A 20,266-nucleotide genomic window follows, 5' to 3' on the forward strand; every position below is an offset into this window, starting at 1 on the left:
CACAGCCATAAGCATATCATATTCTGCAGGATTTTACAGAAGGATAGAGGGGATTTTCTGCTCTGCAAGTTGTGGTATTTCTTTTGGAAATGAAAAAACCCCAGCATAGAGTGGCTGAGTGTTGCCTTTGATCTGATGATGTCTCAAAGTCAGGGATTAGATGAGCAGAGAATTGTCACTGATATTTTTCAGCAATGGAACTTTGCGGTTACATCAGTGTGGCATCCTCAGCAATAATGATTCGGTCTTTTTTACAGCCTATCACTGAGAAGGCCTCAAAATCAAAGCAAAAATGCAGGGTATATGTAAAGAACCACTACTACCAGCCCAGAAATTTAAGTGCTGATTGAAAGAAACATAATGAATTTTGGATGGAGCTCTGAGCAACCTGGTCTCATGGAAGATGTCCCTGCTCATGGCAGGGGGGCTGGAACCAGATGATCTTTAAGGTCCCTTCCAACCCTTACCATTTTATGATTCTATAATATAATGAAAGAAAATAGATTAAGTGAAAGAGAAAATGGATGAAGCTTCCAAAGCAAAAGAAAGACAACAACCCTTTTTATAGCAAGGTTAGAGCAAGGTTACAGTATGCTTACTATTCAGAAGTGATCAGAAAAATATTGGGACCTCAGCAACACAAAGCCACATTGCTGTATTTTGGTACACTGGTATTCTATCTCAGTGCACACACTGAATTGTCAGAGACATTTCGCTCAGTATCCAAGGATCCCAGGGAAGTCTCTTGTTCCAGTCCTGACCACGGCTGACTGCCAAGCTGGAATGCAGCATTTCGATGCTCACATTCACACTTCAAGGTGGCACTTCGTTTCAGAAGGCAGTCAGTCCAGTCCCATCCTCGGTGGTTGCCAACATGCAGAGAGCTGTTCTACAATCCAAAACCTGATCTGTAAAAAGAAAAATCAGTAGCCTTCCTTGATTTAGAGTTTTCAGTGATTTACATGTGACAAATATGTACATGTTTTACAATATTTGGTATGAGCATGGATCCATTTTTTGTAGCATGAGCACTCCTGGAGAGCCAAAGAAAAGGAGAGGGCAAATAGTTACCTTTCCTAATTATTTTCCAGAGTCTCTATTCCTACATTTTACTACAGAGAACACATCTGCAGGTTTTGCAGATATTTCTTGGACAGAACTGATAAAGGACGGGCTGTAACTGCTGTAAATGCCTGCTTGAGTTTACAGATTACCCTGAAACAACAGCTGGCAGCTGTGCCAACAAAAGCAACCCTGTCTCAGGAAAGATCCCTCTCCAGAAAAGATTGAGAACTCCAAAATCAGTTTCCAAAGGATTTTGAAAGCTCCCACAGAGTAGAAAACACCAGCATTTGCGGTGCTGATGAGCAGGGCCTCGGAGCACAGCATTTTCCACCAAGGCAGCCCAACCATGGGACAGGTTGATTTTGATGACCGTCCATTCTCCAGGATCCAAAGATCTGCCCAGTTTAGGCACAAGCCTCTTCCTTCCTGGAAGACGTGAACTGGTACATCAGGGGCTGCCAGCTGCTTAGCTGTCCATCACTGACTGTGATGCCATATTGCGTTACACCACCTTCACGCTTTGCAAAGTGTACGCTCATACAGGCTGTGTAAGCACTTTGTTGTGATGCAAGGGTTGCCAAGACAGAGTGAAACGCGTATTCCTAGAGGTGGCAGGGCATAACCACACACTGTGGCACCAGGAAAGACAACCATGCAACAGCTGCAGTTGCTTATGTTTTCTGAAGCAGAAGCATCTTTGGGAAGTTGGGCAAAGAGAACCTGGTAAAGCAGCAGCCATCTTAGAGCAGCAACTTGGACTTATTTTAAAGAGGGAGCTAACTTTGTTTGTGAGCAGCAGCCCCTGAGTGGTGGGCTGGGACAGCAGCAGGGTGGGCTGCAGGCGGCAGCTCCCTAGAAACAACAAATCCCTGGAAGCAGAGATTTACTGCTCTTTCACAACTCACTCACCAATCAAATCCTTTGCTAGAAATAATGCAGAAGTGTTTCAACTGAATTATTTTATTTGGGGTTCCTCTAACTTGAAGGCGGCTTTTTCTGTTTCCACTGTTCCACAGAAAATATTTCTCAACGTCAGTTCTATTACGTTTTTTTGAAAAATAAACAGGGCTCAAAATGAGTTATTTCTTATGGGAGACCAGTCTGCTGGGAACACATTACGCATTCCATTTACTAATCAGAATCTTCTGATAATTTTTACTGTGCATTGCAAATGCAGGCAGCCTGTGTTACATCTGCAGTGCTCAGATAGACTGGAACTGCTCCAAACGGCTTCTCGAAAATTTGTTTCTAAAATTTCCCATATGTTTACTGTTCCTTCATCCTGGTGAGTAATGCATATGTATTCAATGGACTAACTACATGCATATCAATAGTTTAGTAGAGTTACATGTACTATAGGGTTAGCAAATAATAGACTGTCTTTCAAAGTACATAGAAACGGTTGCCTAAAGAAATAAATGCTTCAACCTGAGGAAACTCAAAGACTAAAAATATCAAGGAAGATAAATGGCCTCAGTTTACAGTAAAAAAAGGAGAAAACTCAGATTTTAGTGATATGTTTCATGAAACAGTTTCATAAGGCTGGTCATAAATAGAGACCCAGGCTGTTGTCAGAAAAATTTGAAGGGTAAGCCAAACTGGCAAACAGCTGCAGCTCTGATTTCTAGTTTCACCACTCAGCATCAGAATGATGAAGTCCAGGAGAAAGAATCTTCAGCTCCTGAGTAGCTGACATGAAAACATGGGTCTGGGAAAAAAACAGCAGTGGTAAAGCGTAGGGGAAATACAGGGGCAAGAAGCATTGTTCTGCAGGAGTGTACCTTCCCGCAGCACGGTGGGAGGGGGCACTGGAGGACACAGTTCAGCCAAGGAGCTCCTGAATATGCCATTTCGCCCCCACACCTACTAAATCGCTGTAGAAATACAGATTATTTGCAGCAGCAAAAATGTTTGAGGTGCCACGAAGGGCAGGACTGAAAAAAAAAGGCAATTTGTTTTCAGCAGAAGCTCTGAGGGAGCCTGTGATTAGCATCTCGTTCAAAGAGGCTGGTAATTCCTTTCCAAAATGCTTAAAGGAGGCAGCTCCCGCCTCTGCATTTGCACATCAGTGCCTCCCCCAAAAAAGGGGGTGGTTTCTGAAGGGAACCCACTGAGGATAATTTCCTGGACTCCTGGACCCTCCGTATCGCTCTCATCTCTGCTGTGTTTCGCTGCCAAGAGTACAAAGACCTCCAGCTTTGTTATCTTGGCATTCCCCGCACAGGGGAATGAGAGAAGCATTACAAATGGGTCTGTAGGGACGTGTCGTAAGAGCGGCAATAAAAACCTAAAAGCCAGCACTGGGGGCCACAGCCACTCAGATCTTTTGGGAGCACCGAGCAGTGAAACTGTTCCACACCCCTGCTCTGAAAAGCTTGTTCACTTCAACGCGGCGACTGGCTCTGCCCCTGCAGACTGTTCCTGAGGAAGGCCTCACGGTCGGACCGTCACGGTTAATGTTGTTTGCAGATCACCCCTTCCCTTCTCCGCCAGACCGTGTGCTAAAGCAGCAGTCGCTCCCCTCGCTGTCGCCCTGCGCCAGCCAGGACATGAGCTAACATCAAGGTCACTCTGAAAATTCAGGCGCTCTCTCCTGCTCCCTTGTTTAATGGTTGTACAGGCGGCGAGTCTGTCACTTCGTTTTGGAGCCTAATGACTTACTTGGAGCTGTTAGGACAGACACATGTGCAATAGTCAGCATCAGTCAGGAAAACCTTCTGCAAGCTTTGTTTCTAATAATTTTTTTTTTTTAAGAGGTTCATCTTGTTCATTGCCCAGCTAACAACCCCATATTGTTATCTACAGGACCTGCTATTGTCTGGCACAGTGAAAAAAGTGCAGGGTGTCAATAGCTGCCAGGTGTTCATATAGAACTACTTCTTTAACCTAAAATAATATAAAATGATTAAAACAAACCACCGCCACTCACCACAAACACATTAAGCCAATGCATTAGATTGCCTGTGTATTAATATGAGGCTAGAAATGATTCTTAAAAATGCTGAATTAAAAATATAATTAATTGCCTAGGCCTGGCTGGTGGCCTGGCTTTATAGAGTTAGTCCCTCCTTCCAGTGCACCCAGCCTTCCCCACGCCTGGCATGTTGGGCTGTGTCCCAGAAGGGGCAGATGCAGCTGCAGGACTTCACTGCTCCTTAAGTCACACAGGCTCTCTCCTCCTTCAGTCAGCCAGTCAGACCATTGACTTTTGCCCAGTATCCACTGAATAACGAGTGCTCTGCCATGACTTTAACCGTGTGAAATGACATTTTTCAGTCTGCAGAATGATCAGAAAACCCCTTTCCATACGCTTTCAACACATTCCACATTCTGGCGTGTCCCTGAGCATCAGCTCTGTGTGGTACTTGCATGGGAATAAGCCCATGAGAAAAATCTCTAATACCATACTACAGCTGCCTTTAGGTATTAAATCACACATGTCCCCAAGCCCCAACAGCACAGGACTGTCCTGCCTGTGGTGGGGGATTTGCCAGGACAGGGCCCCAACATGCTCCTCTTGCTCCCTCTTCCACAGCAGAGCTGGAAGGACAACCACGGGAGAAGCATATTCCTTCTAACAGTGACCACCAAGGAGCAGGGTCTGCCCAGAATATTTCAGAAATGATCCCCTGAATTAATAACCTTCCATAAAGATTTTTGATAGCACAGCCGACTGCTTTGCAGTTTATTACTTAAACGTTGTTTGAGGTAGGGCGAGTTTCTTTTAAAACAGCACCAGTCATACACTGCTCCTGAAACACCCCACTGGTGTTCAGAGATGAGTGAAAGGGCACCCCTGAGGTTTTATATGAATATTCATGATTGTTCATTAGTTCCCAGATTTTTCATAAACTGGTCATTAGCAGTCAGTAAAATTCAGAGAACAAATTAGAACATGTGCTACCTAAGTGTAAGGAGAGACGTCCTGTGCTGTGCACGTAGGTCCTGACCTCCTCATACTAGTACTAGTAGCTTGCTCAGTGGTGCTTCATCAAACCTTTTCTTTGCCTCGTTTCACAGATCTACGTCCTGTAGAAAAACATTTTTCATTAAGCTGTTTCCGAGCGGAACATTATACAAATCTTCTGGGGGTAAACACAGCAAAAGTAATTAAAAAATTAGTGATAGCCTAGGTGCAACACACGCAGCTGCCCACACAGCATCTTCCAGGAGACTACCTGGCCACCCAGATGGTCCTCATTAGGGGCCTGAGTGATGCCACTGCAGAGGAATAGTGCCAGGACAAACTTCTTGGCCCAGTGAGCAGAAGGAGCTGTAGATGGGGAATTTCAACACACCTAGCTAGACCCAGGGTGGCTTCTGCTTCCACACCAAAGGATGAGACGGTGACCTTGCAGCTGCTTCCTTGTGTTTAGATCAGGGCTGTGTCCTCCAGCACCCATATCAGCCAGGTATCAAGGGTCTGAAACAGACTCTCTGGGTGACTGATTTTACTACACAGCATTTTCGGCTACCATAGGACACACCTGCAAGCCAGGAAGACAAATAAGGTCAGAGAAAACTCTGGCTTTTTACCCTCTGAACCAAGCCAGGCTGTTGGCCCAGGCAAATACCACCACAAACAGTGGGCGCTGCAGCCATGCAGCTGTGGGTCTGTCTGGAAGCAAGCAGGGATCTGTGACCACCTGTATGAGGCTTCTCTGCTCCCAGGGCTCCTACGTGCGGTCCCTGGAGGGATTTTCCCCCTTGTGCTGCTTGGGGAGACAGAACAGGTGAGGAAGCAGCAGAAAACTAATGCGCAACATTTACAATAGGGGAAAAAACCCCACCCCTAAATAGGGCAAAATATTAAGCTCTGACAGTGGGTGAAATCCTGCTCACCCCACTTAACATCGGTGGTAAAATTCCCATTGACTTCAGTGGGACCAGAATTTGGGTGTCAGTTTTTTCATGGTCTTCCCAGCCATGTTTTCAAGTTTCCTCATGGCACTGTGGGGAAAGGCTGCAAGGTTTTGTTAGCTTCTTTGGCTCTGTTTTACTGTATGGCATCTAAGGAGAAAAAAAACCCCAACCCTGCAATTTCATTAGGAAACAACAGCAAAAAAAAATCATTTTACAACATGACTTCTTGCCTGCTCCCGACCTCCTGAACTCAATACCGGAGCGTATACCAATACACAATTCCGATTTTCACTCAGTCTGTAGGAGAGGGTTTCAAAGGCCTCATTTGTCAAACATGCTAGAAACAAAACCATAGGAAATTGAAAGCATTTACAGCTCTTTGCTCAGAGTCCTTCAACACAAAAGAAAATTCAGCATAAGCTCACAGAAAGCCTTTTCAGATGGGTGAGTTTTGTGCCAGATACGTAGAAACCGATACACTCCAAGATACGCAAAACACAGATAAAGAAAATCAAGCCTTTGCCAAAACCTAGTACTATGATTTTCATGCCGTCAGACACATTAACTGAACCTGTGCTTCCCAGTCTTATTTGCAGGCCAACATTAATAAATAAGAGTATCTTAATTTTCTGCTGTCCCCCTCAATCTATTTAAAATAAAGAACTAAACCAGCACCCCAAAAAACTTCAGTAAAATCAAGTTCATGTTCGGCCAGGCACTCTTTTATCCAACTCCTTAGGCCACTCCAGATCGCTGCCAGTACATTTCTGAATGCTCTGTGCTGAGAGTAGCAAAGCTTTTACAGTCCAGAATGGCAAGACTGACTTCATAAAAGATTAATATACTTGAAAAGCAGGTCACTTATTAAAAGATCTTTTAAAAGCTTTTTAAAAAAATCTTGAAAACATTTGATTTCTTAAAAAGCAAAACTATCTACCCACCTCCGCATCTCATCTGAAAGCATTTGCATGCACAGCTGTTCTCCAAATTTCAGCCCTGTTCTTTTTTTTCCCCTTTCTTGTTTTTTACGATATGAATAGCAGGTATTTATTGAAACAGTCACCACATGCCTTCTGCTTTCATACACTGATTTATCCCATCTCCCATACAAACACACAGATACCCTTTTCCTGTACGCAGGGGTGGGGTGAGAGAGCCTCAGCCCCAGGGCTGAACGAGACAGCAGCCTGGGGATTTCAGCTTGCCAGCCTGCCCTTCTCTCACCACAGCTGGAAGCCTCCTGCAACAGCAAGGTGAGACAGACCTTCTCTCTCCTGATCTTCCACTGTCCTCTTGTTTTACCACAGCCTTTTTAGGCAGTGCTCTTCAGCCGGCTGCCTGGGAACTGAGCCGGCAGTGCAAGCGCTCTGGATGCCACGGGTGCAAGACACATGGGTACCATGATGCCAAATGGCAGAAGGCAAAACGGTAACAATAGTGCTTGGATAGCTGGCCTGTATCCTCTTTTCACTGGAAGTTGTGCCACCTTTGCACACCATGGTCCTCAAGCCAGCACTTCATATAGAGCTTAAGAAGTAGCAAAGGTACGCGTTGAGTGAGATACAGCAGAGAAAGGAACATGGGCAATTTTGGACAAGGTGGGTATTTCAAGATACGTTTGGCATTCTGTTCTTCATGTTTTCCACCACTACTTCTTCCTGAAGAACTACCTCTTGCTGTGTCATCTTGCCATTAAATACACCACTCGCTGTTCAGGACGTGGCTGCGCAACAGCAACCACAGAGTCACTCTCTTGGAAAGAGGCTCCATGAACACAGGGGTTGGAAGAGACAGGCCGAGCTGCGGGAAAGCTGCTTTGGGATTCGGGGGCATTAACACAACTGAAGGAGGAGGCTGCTTAAGAAGAGGCTAAGCAAGGAGAAGATGACGACCTTGGTGATACATTCCAGAGAAGAGAAGAGAAGATGAAAATGCCAAACAAGACAAGGAAGGAACATGCAGAAAAGAAGAATGTAAGCTGGGAAAACTCAGCAAAGGCAAGATGCTAAGAAGGTGGAGAAGACTTGCAGTTCCAAAAGCAGGAAACAATAATAGCACAGATACTAGCACTCTTACTCTTGTCATAAGATCATCGTGAAAATTACTTTAAATTTAGAAGAATGACATTTAAGAGACTACAGTTTTTGTTATATAATTGAGTGTTTTTCATGAAAACTAAAAAAAAAAAGTTACCACTTCTTATCACTGAGTTTTGATTGGCAGCCACAACCAAATTCTGAAGTGATCAAATATAAAATATGCTTGAAGGCTGTTCGTACCTACCAGGGCAGGACAGGTGGTGTGGTGTAGGTGTCTCCACTTGATTGCACTGCACCCCAAATGGACAACACCTGAATATTCTAACAATATACTGACTGTACCAAACACTAGGACAAAGCTATTGATCACCACTTGGGCTTCTAGGGAGGAAAATAAAATGTCTTCATGGGTTAATACTTCCGACAGAAATTTGCTTATTTAAAGCTTCACTTAACAGATGCTCTATCAGGAGATAAAAGTCCTTGCACTGAACAGACAATTTTAATGGCCTTTCCCATTAGGCTCCGGGTGATATATTTCAAAGGGCAGATTATTGGAGTCTCTCTGCTGACATCAAGGAACGTCAGATGAATTCAGAATATCAGTCTGAATTGGTAAGCCTTGGTAGCAAGGATTTTAATGTAGAGTTATATTACAGTTCAGGACAAAACACCTTGACCAATTTATTCTCTCGTACAGCACAAAAAGACCTTACACTTATATCTGCATTTATATTCATTGCCAAAATAGGCAACAGAGCCTTACTGATCATGGCAACAAAGCTCCAGATGCTCTTATATTCTAAGCCTAATGTGCTCAGCTACTGGTGTGGCACCATTGATCACATAAAACATGAGTTTTATAGGCTTAGAAAACTGGAACCTCCCAGATTTACTGGTTTGTCTACTCTTTTTAATAAAAAGTTTCTTATGAACAAGTGAGCTCTGAATATAACGTACTAAACGTTATCATCCCATAATCAATAGGTATCAGGAAGTGTTTTTAAGGTTTAGCTCCTTTTCTGTCCTCCCGCAGTCTGAAATTATTCAGCTCTGTACTGCACAGCTCCATTAAGCACTTTGTTTTTCATTGAATGACTGGAATCAAACACGTATGGCCTCCATGGATGGATAAACTGCTGTAAAAAGAGGTAAGTCAGCATTACTGATTGGCTCTGTTGTCTGAGCGTGTCTTTTGATTTTTGAATTTCTGCCAAAAGCATCATCACTCTGTGTTTACCCTTCAAAAACCCTCGGTCACTCAGATGGTGCATACGCTCGCAGCTCAGCGCGCTCCCTTGCAGAAACAGAATTCAGAAAAAAGAAAATTTCAGTACTTGTGATTGTTGAATGTAAATTTGCGGCACAGATCCTATCTCTCGCATCTTTCATGACGCTGTTACTATGTAACATGAAGTGATTAAAAGAGCAGTTTTACTTTGGTGCCCATCTCTTTCACTCAGAAATGGTTTATCTGCACAAAGCTGTACATAGATTTCAAAGTGTACTTTATTTTCCTTCCCCTCCCTGGCTTACCAAAATAACAGAACCACCACAAACCTCTGTGGTGGTTTCTTTTGTGTGCATGTGAATTTACACCGACTACTGTGTTTTTCTTCACTTTTGGGGCCAGGACTGGCAGCACTGGGCTCAGTACTGGCTTCCACAGGATGCCACAGCCTTGCATCTCCCTCCAGAGCTGCTGTTTAACCACGGATGCTTGCTGTGCGCTTTGTACCTGAGTAAACGCCTGCTGGAGGCAGCAGGAACGTGACCAGAACGGGTCCCTGGTGAGGTGTCTGAGTTGGTTACAACTCCCTGCAAATACAACATTCGGCACTCGGGAATCTCCTATGGCAGAGACAAATGACAGACCCTCTCAAGATGTCTGCAAAGGCAAGATGGTTATTCCCATTTGAAAACAAAAATAGATCCAACACCAACGATGTGGGTTTTACGCAAACAAACAGCTAACAGAAAAACTATAAATAAATAAATCCTATCTGCATAAACTGCAATAAAGTGACAAATGAAGACAATCATTATCTGCACGTTCAAAGCCTCGTGGACTTTTTGCAACAGATGAGCTTTTCTTGTGAGTTCTATTACTGCAGCCTCACCAGAGCTGCAACACTGTGAAGGTCTCAGTCCTGTAAAGCCTTACTCGCGTGCATCCTGCAAGAAGCAGGGATAGCGGAGTCGGAGCCTGTGCTGTGTCAGAGGTGCTGCTTAAGATTTCAGGCAAGGAAATGCTCTCTTACAGACAGCTGACAAGCCTAAACCCCTCGTGGCATTAAAAGGAAATGAATTTGATGTCCTCAAGAGCCTACAGCTTCATAACAAACCTTGGGAAACAAGTTCAGAATACTCGCATATGCTCTAATCCATTTTCTAGTTATAAAGGTTTCTTTATTACGGGTTTTGGCTGACAACAGTTGAGATAGCATGTTTACCATCATTCTTCAAACACTTGAGAGAGAACAATGTGAGTGCATTTTTATTTCGGTTTTAACTTCTTTATTTCATTGCTGTACAGCTGCATTACACTTGGCTTTAATCCCTTAAGCATTATTTTCCTTGGCAAAACAGTCACCAAACTGAGCAGAACCTACTATTGGAAAAATATGCTTGAAAAACCAGTGTGATGTCAATGCCAACTGAAACCCATGGAGCTTAAAATGTCACAAATGTGCCTGTAGCTGAAATACACAGCTCCTCATTTTTTCGACCGAACTAGGAATGTTGTAGTCTTAGGTTGTGAAGCCGACTGTAAAACCATAGAGTAGCCTCCTGAAACTGAATGTGTGCTTTTTTGCCCCCATGAACAATCATGTGGAAAACAATTACATAAAACTTGACGTAGGATAATTCCATAGGCAACAAATGACTGTGTGGCTCCGCTTCTAGGTTCGCCTGCATTAACTGTGGCTATAGGTAAGAAGCTGGGCTACAGGCATCTCAGAAAAGATAAAACCCAACTTTGAAAAACATCTTTAATATTCAAATGTATAAATAAGCACTACTGAAGAGTAATTCAGAAGGCTGTGGTGATTCATTATGAACAGAGGCTATAAACGGGAACAGTAACATTGCTAGGTAAGGAAGAAGCAAGCTATTTTAAGAGTCTTGAAAATCTCTTCTACTTCTTCAGACAGATCATGCTGCTATAGTTACTTTATAAAAAACTAAATTCTGAAAAGCACTTTAGTAAAAGAAACCTTTTACTGGAACTATTATTTAACCAAGACCTTCTACAGCACTAAAACACACTGCAATTGAGTTCCCGATACAGTTTTAAGAATGGAAGGGGTAAAAAAAAGAACAAAAAAAACCTACCATACCTGCACCAGGAGCTATTTATTAGCATAACACTCTTCCTTTTAAAGATTTTGTAACAACTGAAGTATATACAAAGTCTTACAGCATTTACACAATAAAAAAGTTTCCTATTAGCTGACGAAGTATAAGGTAGTGCTGCAATTTACTTCAAAGCATGTATACAATAATAATGAAACAGACCACTGTACTTTCAACTTCTCCCCTACCACACCACCACTGTCAGTTGAAATGGCAGTTAATTAAACCACTGGGAAGACACAGATTGTCAAAAGATTTGTAACAGGTTGACCTGCAGCACTAACCGTCATAAGGAGAGGGGGAGAAAGAAAGAAAAGCTACATACTGTCATGTTTCTACACTTTCCTAGAGCTGTATGTAACAAACTTTCACAGCCTTAGATATAACATATGCAAGACAACATAATCACGATTTTTCAGATATAGTTCAGCTACTGAGTGTATTTACTTCTGAATAGGAGGCGTTATATTGATATGGCTGTGTGTTTCCATTTTTGTTCATTAACTGTTCAAATAGGTCTACAAAAAAATTAAAAGACAGCATGGAGTTCGTAGTCATGATGTGTTTGACTAATAAAGGCATTCAGTATCAGCTATAGGATCTAATCACTCCTGTCAGAAGTTTAAGACCAGGAATCTGAGAAAAAAAACAACCCGCAAAATCCCGCACCTACGCTGTTTTCATCTGTTTACTCCAACCTTCTTTAAATTCTTCCAACAGGGATAATAAAAAAATCATTAAAATGCTTACACCAACCCAAATGCAAGACTCATTTAGTTTATGAGAGGTCAAGCTGATTGACTAGACTACTTCTGCTGTAAAACTGAGAGAACTTACCTAGAAAAAAGAAACCTTTATTGAACAGTCCCTTACTACAGGTAGGGATATATAGTTTAACAATGATATATAATTTAAGAACGTAGCATTCTTTGCCTTTTAGAAACAGTTTTACATGTGCCGATAATGCACCTTCTACAAGAGATAAGGCTGCTTTGCCTATCGTCCTATGCCTAAGCGTCTTATTTTGGCCAATTTTGCTTTTCTTCCCCTCAAAGGGATTCTGTTTCAACTTAGAAGCTAGTAACGTCAGTTGACAATATCTGTATTAAGACAAAAAGTGACATATAAAATCCACAAGGAACCACATAAATACCAAAGAAGTCATATAACCTTTCCATGTAAACACTTTGATTATACTGCAGCCCTAATTAGATTCTCGTCTTAAACTTTTGGCAGATAATGTGTATGCTCAGCCAGGCTTTGTAGTTAGTTAATTGTTCAAGTGGAAGCCAGGTCAGCTCACATGTTGACAGGCATGCAACTTGGAAACATTGCACAACAAGCAACACAAAGAGATCTGAGAAGTGTACAAGACTTCAAGTAGACTTCACAACCCTTCACAACTGAATATTCACAGACAAAGGTACAGTCCTTGATTTTTCTACGGTGGATTTTTCTCTCACACATGGGACACCTTTTGTGACTCTCTAGCTTGCTTGATGCTATATAACCACTTGATGATTCTGGCATTCCGTTCAATGGCAGAAATGCCGTATGGCACACGGTCATTGGCACTGTCATCGTTTCTAAGGTCACTGTTGCTGTCCTGAGACTGTTCACAGTCTGAGCTAATCATGCTTGCACTGCGAAAGTTGAGGGATATGATATCAGAGTTAGCCCTTGCAAAGTTTTCCATCCCGAGGTTTTCAAGCTCTTCAGGATCCAGTCCGCAGTAGTTAAAGAATCGTTCAACATCTGCGTCGACACGGAAGTATCTGTCGCTTAAGTCTGATTTTGATCGCTGTAGGGAGGGTCTCCTACTAACTCCGCATCCAGACTCAACTGCCTCAATCTCTGGGGATTTCAGGGTGGTGATGGCAGCGATTTTGGGCTTTGGAGGCAGAGGTGGGGCTGAGCTACTGCAGGGTATTGCTTTTAAGGGCTTTGCACTAGTTACTTTCCTAATGTCTGAAGAGCTGTGAGAGACATGCAAGAAAGTCTCTGCTGACTGATCTAGGAGCCTTCTGCTGACGTTGGAGCTGCTCTCCTGCGGGCTGCTGCGACCCTGCGTGGGATAAACCTTCAAAGATTCAGCAAATGAGTGTCGATTCAGCTCCGTTGAATCGGCTCTGTGGGGTGGCCAGTTTCGGGGACCGTGCTTATGCCCTGAACCCGAGCTGGAGCCTTCGGAGCTGTTGATGATGTTCTTCAAAATCTCAAGTTTCAGATTTTCTCTCTGCACACCGCTCTCGGTCTTTGCGTTGTTGCTGAAGACTTTCAATGTGGGGCTCCCCAGCGCTCGCTTGGCCACAGGACAGACCGGTGGCTTGGCCAGCACCGCTGGCTTCACAGGCTCCTGCTTGGCGTTGATGACCTCCTGGCTCTTGACATATTTTGCCTTGTCGGCTTCCAGCCTCTCCACCGCGCTCAGTCTTTTCGGATTAGGCTCCGCCTGCCTGCGAAAATAGTCAGGTCCTTTGTTCAGGATGCGGAGAGGAACAGCAGACGTGAAAGTCACGGCGGGGCTGACTGGCTTCACCATGCTACCTGTCGGTAGTGTTTCTGTAGGCATGTTTGGTGGTCTTTCCCCCGCAGCCGTTTTGGATTCTTCTCTGGGATCTCCTAAATGCACGGTGCAGAAACATGTACATTAAGCACAATGAATAGCCGATGAATCCTGGGATCTGAGCGTTAGCAGCAGCGCCTCATCTCACAGCTCATTAAATAACGCTGTGTTTCTCTTTTAAAGGCAGCCTTTGTAGGGCAAGGCCACCCGACACAAGTCCGTATTAGTGTGCTCTGCCGACTCCTTTCTTCTCGCCTAAAGATGCGGGAGTCTCGCCGTCGCCTTTGTGCTCCGCTCCCGGCAGCGATCTGAAAGGCAGAATAACCAACCACGCGTTAGCGAGAGCGCCTGACATCAGAGCGATAGCAACAGCCGCCTCCCGGCCCTCCTCTCCCACCGCCGGACGGACGGACAGACGGGATGCAGCCGCCGGCGCCAGGGAGGCGGTGCTCAGGGCGCCCGTGCCCCCCTCTGCCCGTCTCACAAGAAATGCGTTGCTTGTTGCATACGGTCTGAGCTTGGATTTAACAAAATTACAAAAAACAATAACAAAAAAAAAAAATCAAACCCCACCACATTTCTGGAGGGAGAAATGGAAGCAAAATCTAACGAGGCATGGGATTAGACCTATGTATGCCTGAAGGTCAACGAAAGAGCACTTTCAAACCAGTATCTTTGGCTTTGATTAGTTGATTTCTGTACATTTTTTATCTCTAAACCCCAAACATTTTTGTCCATATAGGCAATATACTCTGTAAATTAAGAAATTAAGTGTATTCTCCTGTGTCATTAAATGCTCCAGAAAACTAGTTGGTCTAAAAAGCAGAGAGCAAATGGAGACCTGTAGCGTTTTAAGCGCAATGCACACCTTCTCATTAATCTAATATAAAATCAACAATTCAAAAGTAGGGGATCTCGCTTAAGTCACCGATTCCAGTACAAAGCCTGTTTGAACATTAGCCTCCAAAGCTCTGGTGCTCCAGCAGCAAAATAAAGGTTTCCAAGTTCTTGAGATCATCTTACAGGCTTAACAGAAAAACAAGCGAAGAAAGGCTTTATTTTTTGATTAAAGTTTTTGGGAGCACGCAGAACATTCCGACTGGGTTTGAAAGAAAAGAACTTATCTTCACATTTGGATATAATCATTCAAGTTTTCTACCAAGCACTAAGTGCAAATGAAGTCTACCTTCATCTAAATTATTTTAAGATCCTATCACTTAGGCTTGTCACAACAGTTTAAAATCCAATACCATGGATGATGTTACAAGTGCTGTAACAATTTTTCCCACGTGAGGCACTGAAGGGCACTTATACCACGGAATCTACTTTTCAAGCAGTGATTTAGCTAATGGGTCTCATTTGTTTTATTACTACCCCATTAATCTATGCTGCCTGTTTTAATATCCCATTTCTGTTATCGCTGTGTTCTTTAGGGAGAGAAAGAAAAGCAGCTGCTACTTCTTCACTCATCCTAAGGAATGCAGAGCAGCACCTTTTCCCGGAATGCCCTGCTTTTGCGTGTATCAGCTGCGTGTGCTCATCCATCAATACTCACTAATACAGAGCATGCCATCAGAATATTGTTTGCAGCAAAAAAAACCCCACCAAAAAATCCTTAAATTCCAGCTCAAGATACATGAACAGTAGAAAGAAAAAAACCTCAAGTACTGATTCCCAGAAATACATGATATATACATTGAAAATTCTCCCTAAAACATCCAAGGTCAAAGCAAGCAAATAAAATATATAAATGCTGTAACGAGATTATAAGAAAAAGCTGAGCTTTCTCCTGAAGGCTCACTGTCACAACCATTCTTCAAATACAAACTAACATATTTAGGTGGGTGATAAACCAGACATGCATTCAGTGCAGTTGAAAGGGTAGTGAAATGTTAATTAAGCTTCCCTTTCAATGTTGTTTTATAAATCCTAGTGCTAACTCCTCAGCAGTTTGACTTCCTGAATTTTAACTAAGTCTTTCTGAAAGAGAAAAGCTCGCTTTCCTCATTTGAATCAACATATTTATCAGTACTATTTTGAAATTAAGTATCAAATTTCCAAATGCGCTGAAGGCAATTCCAACATGCATCTGTACACGCACATTTCTCTTCCGTACACACAAATCAAATCCTTCCACGTTGCCAGCTCAGAGCTTGATGGCTAAGTGCTTGTAAAAATAACCCCATTGCCGTGTGTATTTGATACTTGTGTGCATAAACCAAATCTATGCAAGAGCAGGGGTTTGGTCAGGAGGAAGAAAAAAGCCCAAACAACCAAACCCCAATACTCTGTACTAAACACTGTCACCTAACGGAGTTAATACCACTTGAATAAGCAAGACCACAACCCTCCATTTCCTCCTCGGCCATTGTCATAAAGGCCACCATGGTCCTGCCCCAGAGGACAGCTGCCAACTCCATTCTCCTCCCGGCGAGAGGCTCCACGCACCACTGTGGATCAGAGCTGTGGGAACGCAGGCATCGCACTGGAGGCTGCTTTTGGAAGTCTTTCCCCAGCACTTAACCTTCTCACTTGGGACAGCCTTCGTCAATGCCAGCAAGCATTGCTTAGGAGGCTAAGCATCCACCTTGGCTTGAACACCACACTTCACAGGAAAAAAGAAGAAAAAATAAATCCCACCGTGCACGCATGTTGATCCAAGAGCACAAGAGTGTTTGTTTGCAAGCACATACAGGGGCAAGTGCCCTGAAGTCAATGTAAAAATGCTGTGACTGGCAATGAGCTTCAGGCATGCCTTGTAAGAAAAGCAAAGACCTGGGGAGGAGCCAGGGCAGAAATGTCCACCCGAGCCAGCACAGGGAGCCAGGGAGTAACAGCCAGGTGGTTACGTGGCCAGACATGGAGGCTTTGTACCTGTGGGGCTGCTGGCATAAATTAAGGTACATGCAGCTATGAAAAATGATCAATTATATTTTTGTGTGTTGTTTAAATTGCTCCATTTCACTGAGGTGCTGCATTTAAATATCACAGGCAAGTTTATTCAGTACTCTCATCTCGGAGAGCTAAAAATTACTAACCAGGCACTGTTAGAAAAGAAAGTGGGATGAAAGAGAGGTGGATGAATGTAAAGTGCTAATGAAACAACTTCTCCTGCCTGGGCTGGTGATTGTTGCAGCCTAGTTCTGCTGCTAGCTGGGGAAGTGAGAGCAGTTCCTACCAGCCTCTCTGCTGTCCACGGGCACCTGTAACACAGCAGCGACACCAGAGAGCCTCGCTACTTATTAATTTAATTGGTAATGAAAAAGGCTGAGCAGTAGCAGTACAGCACAGTCTCAGGAAGACAAAACTGTGCCACTTAGTTTCCAGTTGTGAAAATCATCATTGTAGCAACAGGGGTATAGAAATGGCTTTCTTACAGCTTAAACTCCCAAAGAAACTCACTGCTTGGACATCTGAATTTCCTGTTGTGTACAGCTCTGGGACCAGTTTTCCACTGCAGAAATCCAAAGGCAAATGGGTTTTCTTCACCCACTGCCAGCAAATGCGTGAAATACACTTAGGGACCTAAGAACTGTTCCTTTCACTCTGTTTACATCCAAATGTCTACTCTTGTAGGTGTAATTCTTGCGTGGACTGAATTGTGTTTTTCAGGATTGACTCTGGATTTCCATCGCTGCTTTTCCTTATAACAACTGCTAGACTTAAGAGATTATTTAAAGAAAGACAAAGCTAAAACTTACACACAAAAACATAGTTCAATACTATGTATACATTAATAAAACCTTTCAAAGGTTTTACTAACTGAGTTTCTCTAACACCCAGTGACTGCTGCAGACCACCTGAGTAGAATACAAAGCGTACAAAGGGGTCGAGGGGTTTTGTTTTTTTAAAGCTGTGTTTTCAGCCAGACACTTCGATTCAGGATTCCTTTGTTATCAAGGAAGAGATCCAAAGCACCTATTCATTCTAGACATTGTAATCTAATCACTCTTAGGTCTGTAATATGTTTGTCAGATATTCACATTAAAATAACAGACGCACTATCTGCATGATTTAGGGGAACACAATACAGCCTAGAGTAGCAATAGCTATACAACATTAAATACAAGTAAATCCTCTATAAAATATTCTTTCCCTGATTTAAAGCCAAGACAGTAGGAGGAGATAAACTATACAGAAACTTTGGAATTACAGTTCCATATATTCTAAATACGCAGTTTTTTGAAATTTAAAGGAAACTTATAAACTGGCCCCACTGACAAGTATTTACTTCTAGCGCTATTATTAACACAATTTTATTGTACAATACTCGAGTTCATTTTTTCTCTCATACCTAAAGCTGCATTCTAAACACAGACTGAATGATGGTAACTGACAGCAAACAACATGCTTCCCTGCCCTGTTCTGTGTTGCCCTGTAGCTTCTACACCTTGGCCAAGCTTCAGCCAGTCTTTGCCTAGAAGTAAAGTCAGAGCAGCACTACATATTTTAACAGTATTCAAAACAGCAGCAAAAAACAACAGTGAAAATGCGGCCCAAATGAAATTAGTGGAATTTCTGCTCTTGGCTTTAGCAAGGACACAGCTTCACCCGACAAAGCTATGCTGAAGTGGATGCTCTTATTTCATCCCTCTGGGACAGCAGATGAAGGGATTTTACAAGAGATAGGATGGAGCACAGTGGATAAATGTAACGAAGGCTGACAGCCTTTACTTCGCTTTCCTTGATATTTAAAGGCCCATGTCAATTTTATTTTCTAGATGATAAAATATAACTACTGCAACCTTGAGATGCACCATAAACATGACATAAATTCAAGCGTAAGTAATCAACAAGTGATCTCAACAGGACTCAAAGAAACCACAAAACAAAATGTACACAGGAACACAGGACACCAATGGAAAATATCAGGCTCTGCTAATGACTAGGCACACGTTAGAGCTGAAGGTCCCATTATGGAGACGCTGCTTTGTTAATAGTCCCTGTAAAGCCTACACATAAATGAAGGCTTCACTGAGAATGCTACAGGTCTATGCACTAATGTGTACTGATGTGTATGTCTGAAACGGATTCAAGTTCTCTGTGGATAATTGTCATTGTAAAAATCACATACTTATGCTACTAAGTTTACAAATACAGTCTAAGCCTAAACAAACTAGGTTTAAATTGACATAAGATAATCCACATCCAGAATGGCAGTAGTATTTTAATTTTGAAGCCAATAAACATGTGTATGGGTATAGACTTGGCCTCACATAATATTATTATAATATAATAATAATATTATCAAGAAAAAGCAAGAGGAGATGGAATAATCTTTCAGATCTACCATAACTCAAAGTACTAGTGAAAGTGCTGATTTTCAACTCTGCTCCCCCCTAAAATGTGAAACAGTGAACAGTAAGTGAAGAGCAGTATCTGTTCAAGTAGATATTTAATCACAGAATGGTAGGGGTTGGAAGGGACCTCTGTGGGTCATCTAGTCCAACCCCCCTGCCGAAGCAGCGTCACCTACAGCAGACTGCACAGGACCGCGTCCAGGCGGGTCTTGAATATCTCCAGAGAAGGAGATTCCACAACCTCCCTGGGCAGCCTGTTCCAGTGCTCCGTCACCCTCAGAGGGAAGAAGTTCTTCCTCATCTTCAGATGGAACTTCCTGTGCTTCAGTTTGTGCCCGTTGCCCCTTGTCCTGTTGCTGGGCACCACTGGAAAGAGTTTGGCCTCATCCTCCTGACACCCACCCTTTAAGCTGTCAAAAGGTCATAAAAAATGTGAACTACAGTGACCTAGACCCAAGAGTGGCAGAATTATGCAGATGTGGGAAATCTCCACCACGTGGGAGGGTTATAACTTTGGCAAAGACAGCCTCTTCTCACTGCTGATGTCTTACTTCCAACTAAAGAAATCCAAGCTACAACTAGTACTAACTTTGTAGTAACTTGCATAGATGAACATACAATGGGCTGATCTATTTATGCCAACTCTGCTTTGCTCTTACATCACACTCCAAGACTTTTAAGATAAAACTCTCCATAAACAAAACACGGCCACCACTTAGCACTCTTTCTACTTCGCTGTACAGATGAAATGATGAGGTTTAGAGCAGGATGCTGCCATAACCAGAAATGCTAACACTGTTACAGGAAAATAGCTTCTGGAAAATCCACGGAGGTACAAATGCCTGGAAAGCAGGAAAGCAACTTAGCAGCTATGCTTACATACTGTCCCTGTAACGTATGCTTAGCTCTCACTGGGAGCTGGATAGAGAGGCCTTTTTGAAAGAAAAACCTTCCTGAAGTATTATGCTTCTTTTTAGTTCTGAAATCCGACACTGTTACACTTCCTGCGCAGTAGCAACAATCCACTCTCAGTGACACTTGCTTCTGGGTCAATACTGCCCTACGGATGCCTCCCA

The 20,266-nt window shown here is 43.0% G+C and overlaps 1 protein-coding gene across 7 annotated transcripts in view; it reads right to left on the minus strand.

The window, feature by feature from the left end:
* Positions 1–10,388: 10,388 nt before the first annotated feature.
* FAM110B (family with sequence similarity 110 member B) overlaps positions 10,389–20,266 on the minus strand; it is a 113,394-nt gene continuing 103,516 nt past the window's right edge. For all 7 annotated transcript variants that reach the window (XM_075416113.1, XM_075416116.1, XM_075416114.1 and 4 more), the window contains one exon: positions 10,389–14,198. In XM_075416113.1, the coding sequence (XP_075272228.1) occupies positions 12,784–13,896 (1,113 nt within the window). In that variant the 5' untranslated portion in view covers positions 13,897–14,198 and the 3' untranslated portion in view covers positions 10,389–12,783. The remainder of the gene's footprint in view (positions 14,199–20,266) is intronic.

The sequence above is a fragment of the Opisthocomus hoazin genome, chromosome 3, assembly GCF_030867145.1.
Source record: "Opisthocomus hoazin isolate bOpiHoa1 chromosome 3, bOpiHoa1.hap1, whole genome shotgun sequence".
NCBI lineage: Eukaryota > Metazoa > Chordata > Aves > Opisthocomiformes > Opisthocomidae > Opisthocomus > Opisthocomus hoazin.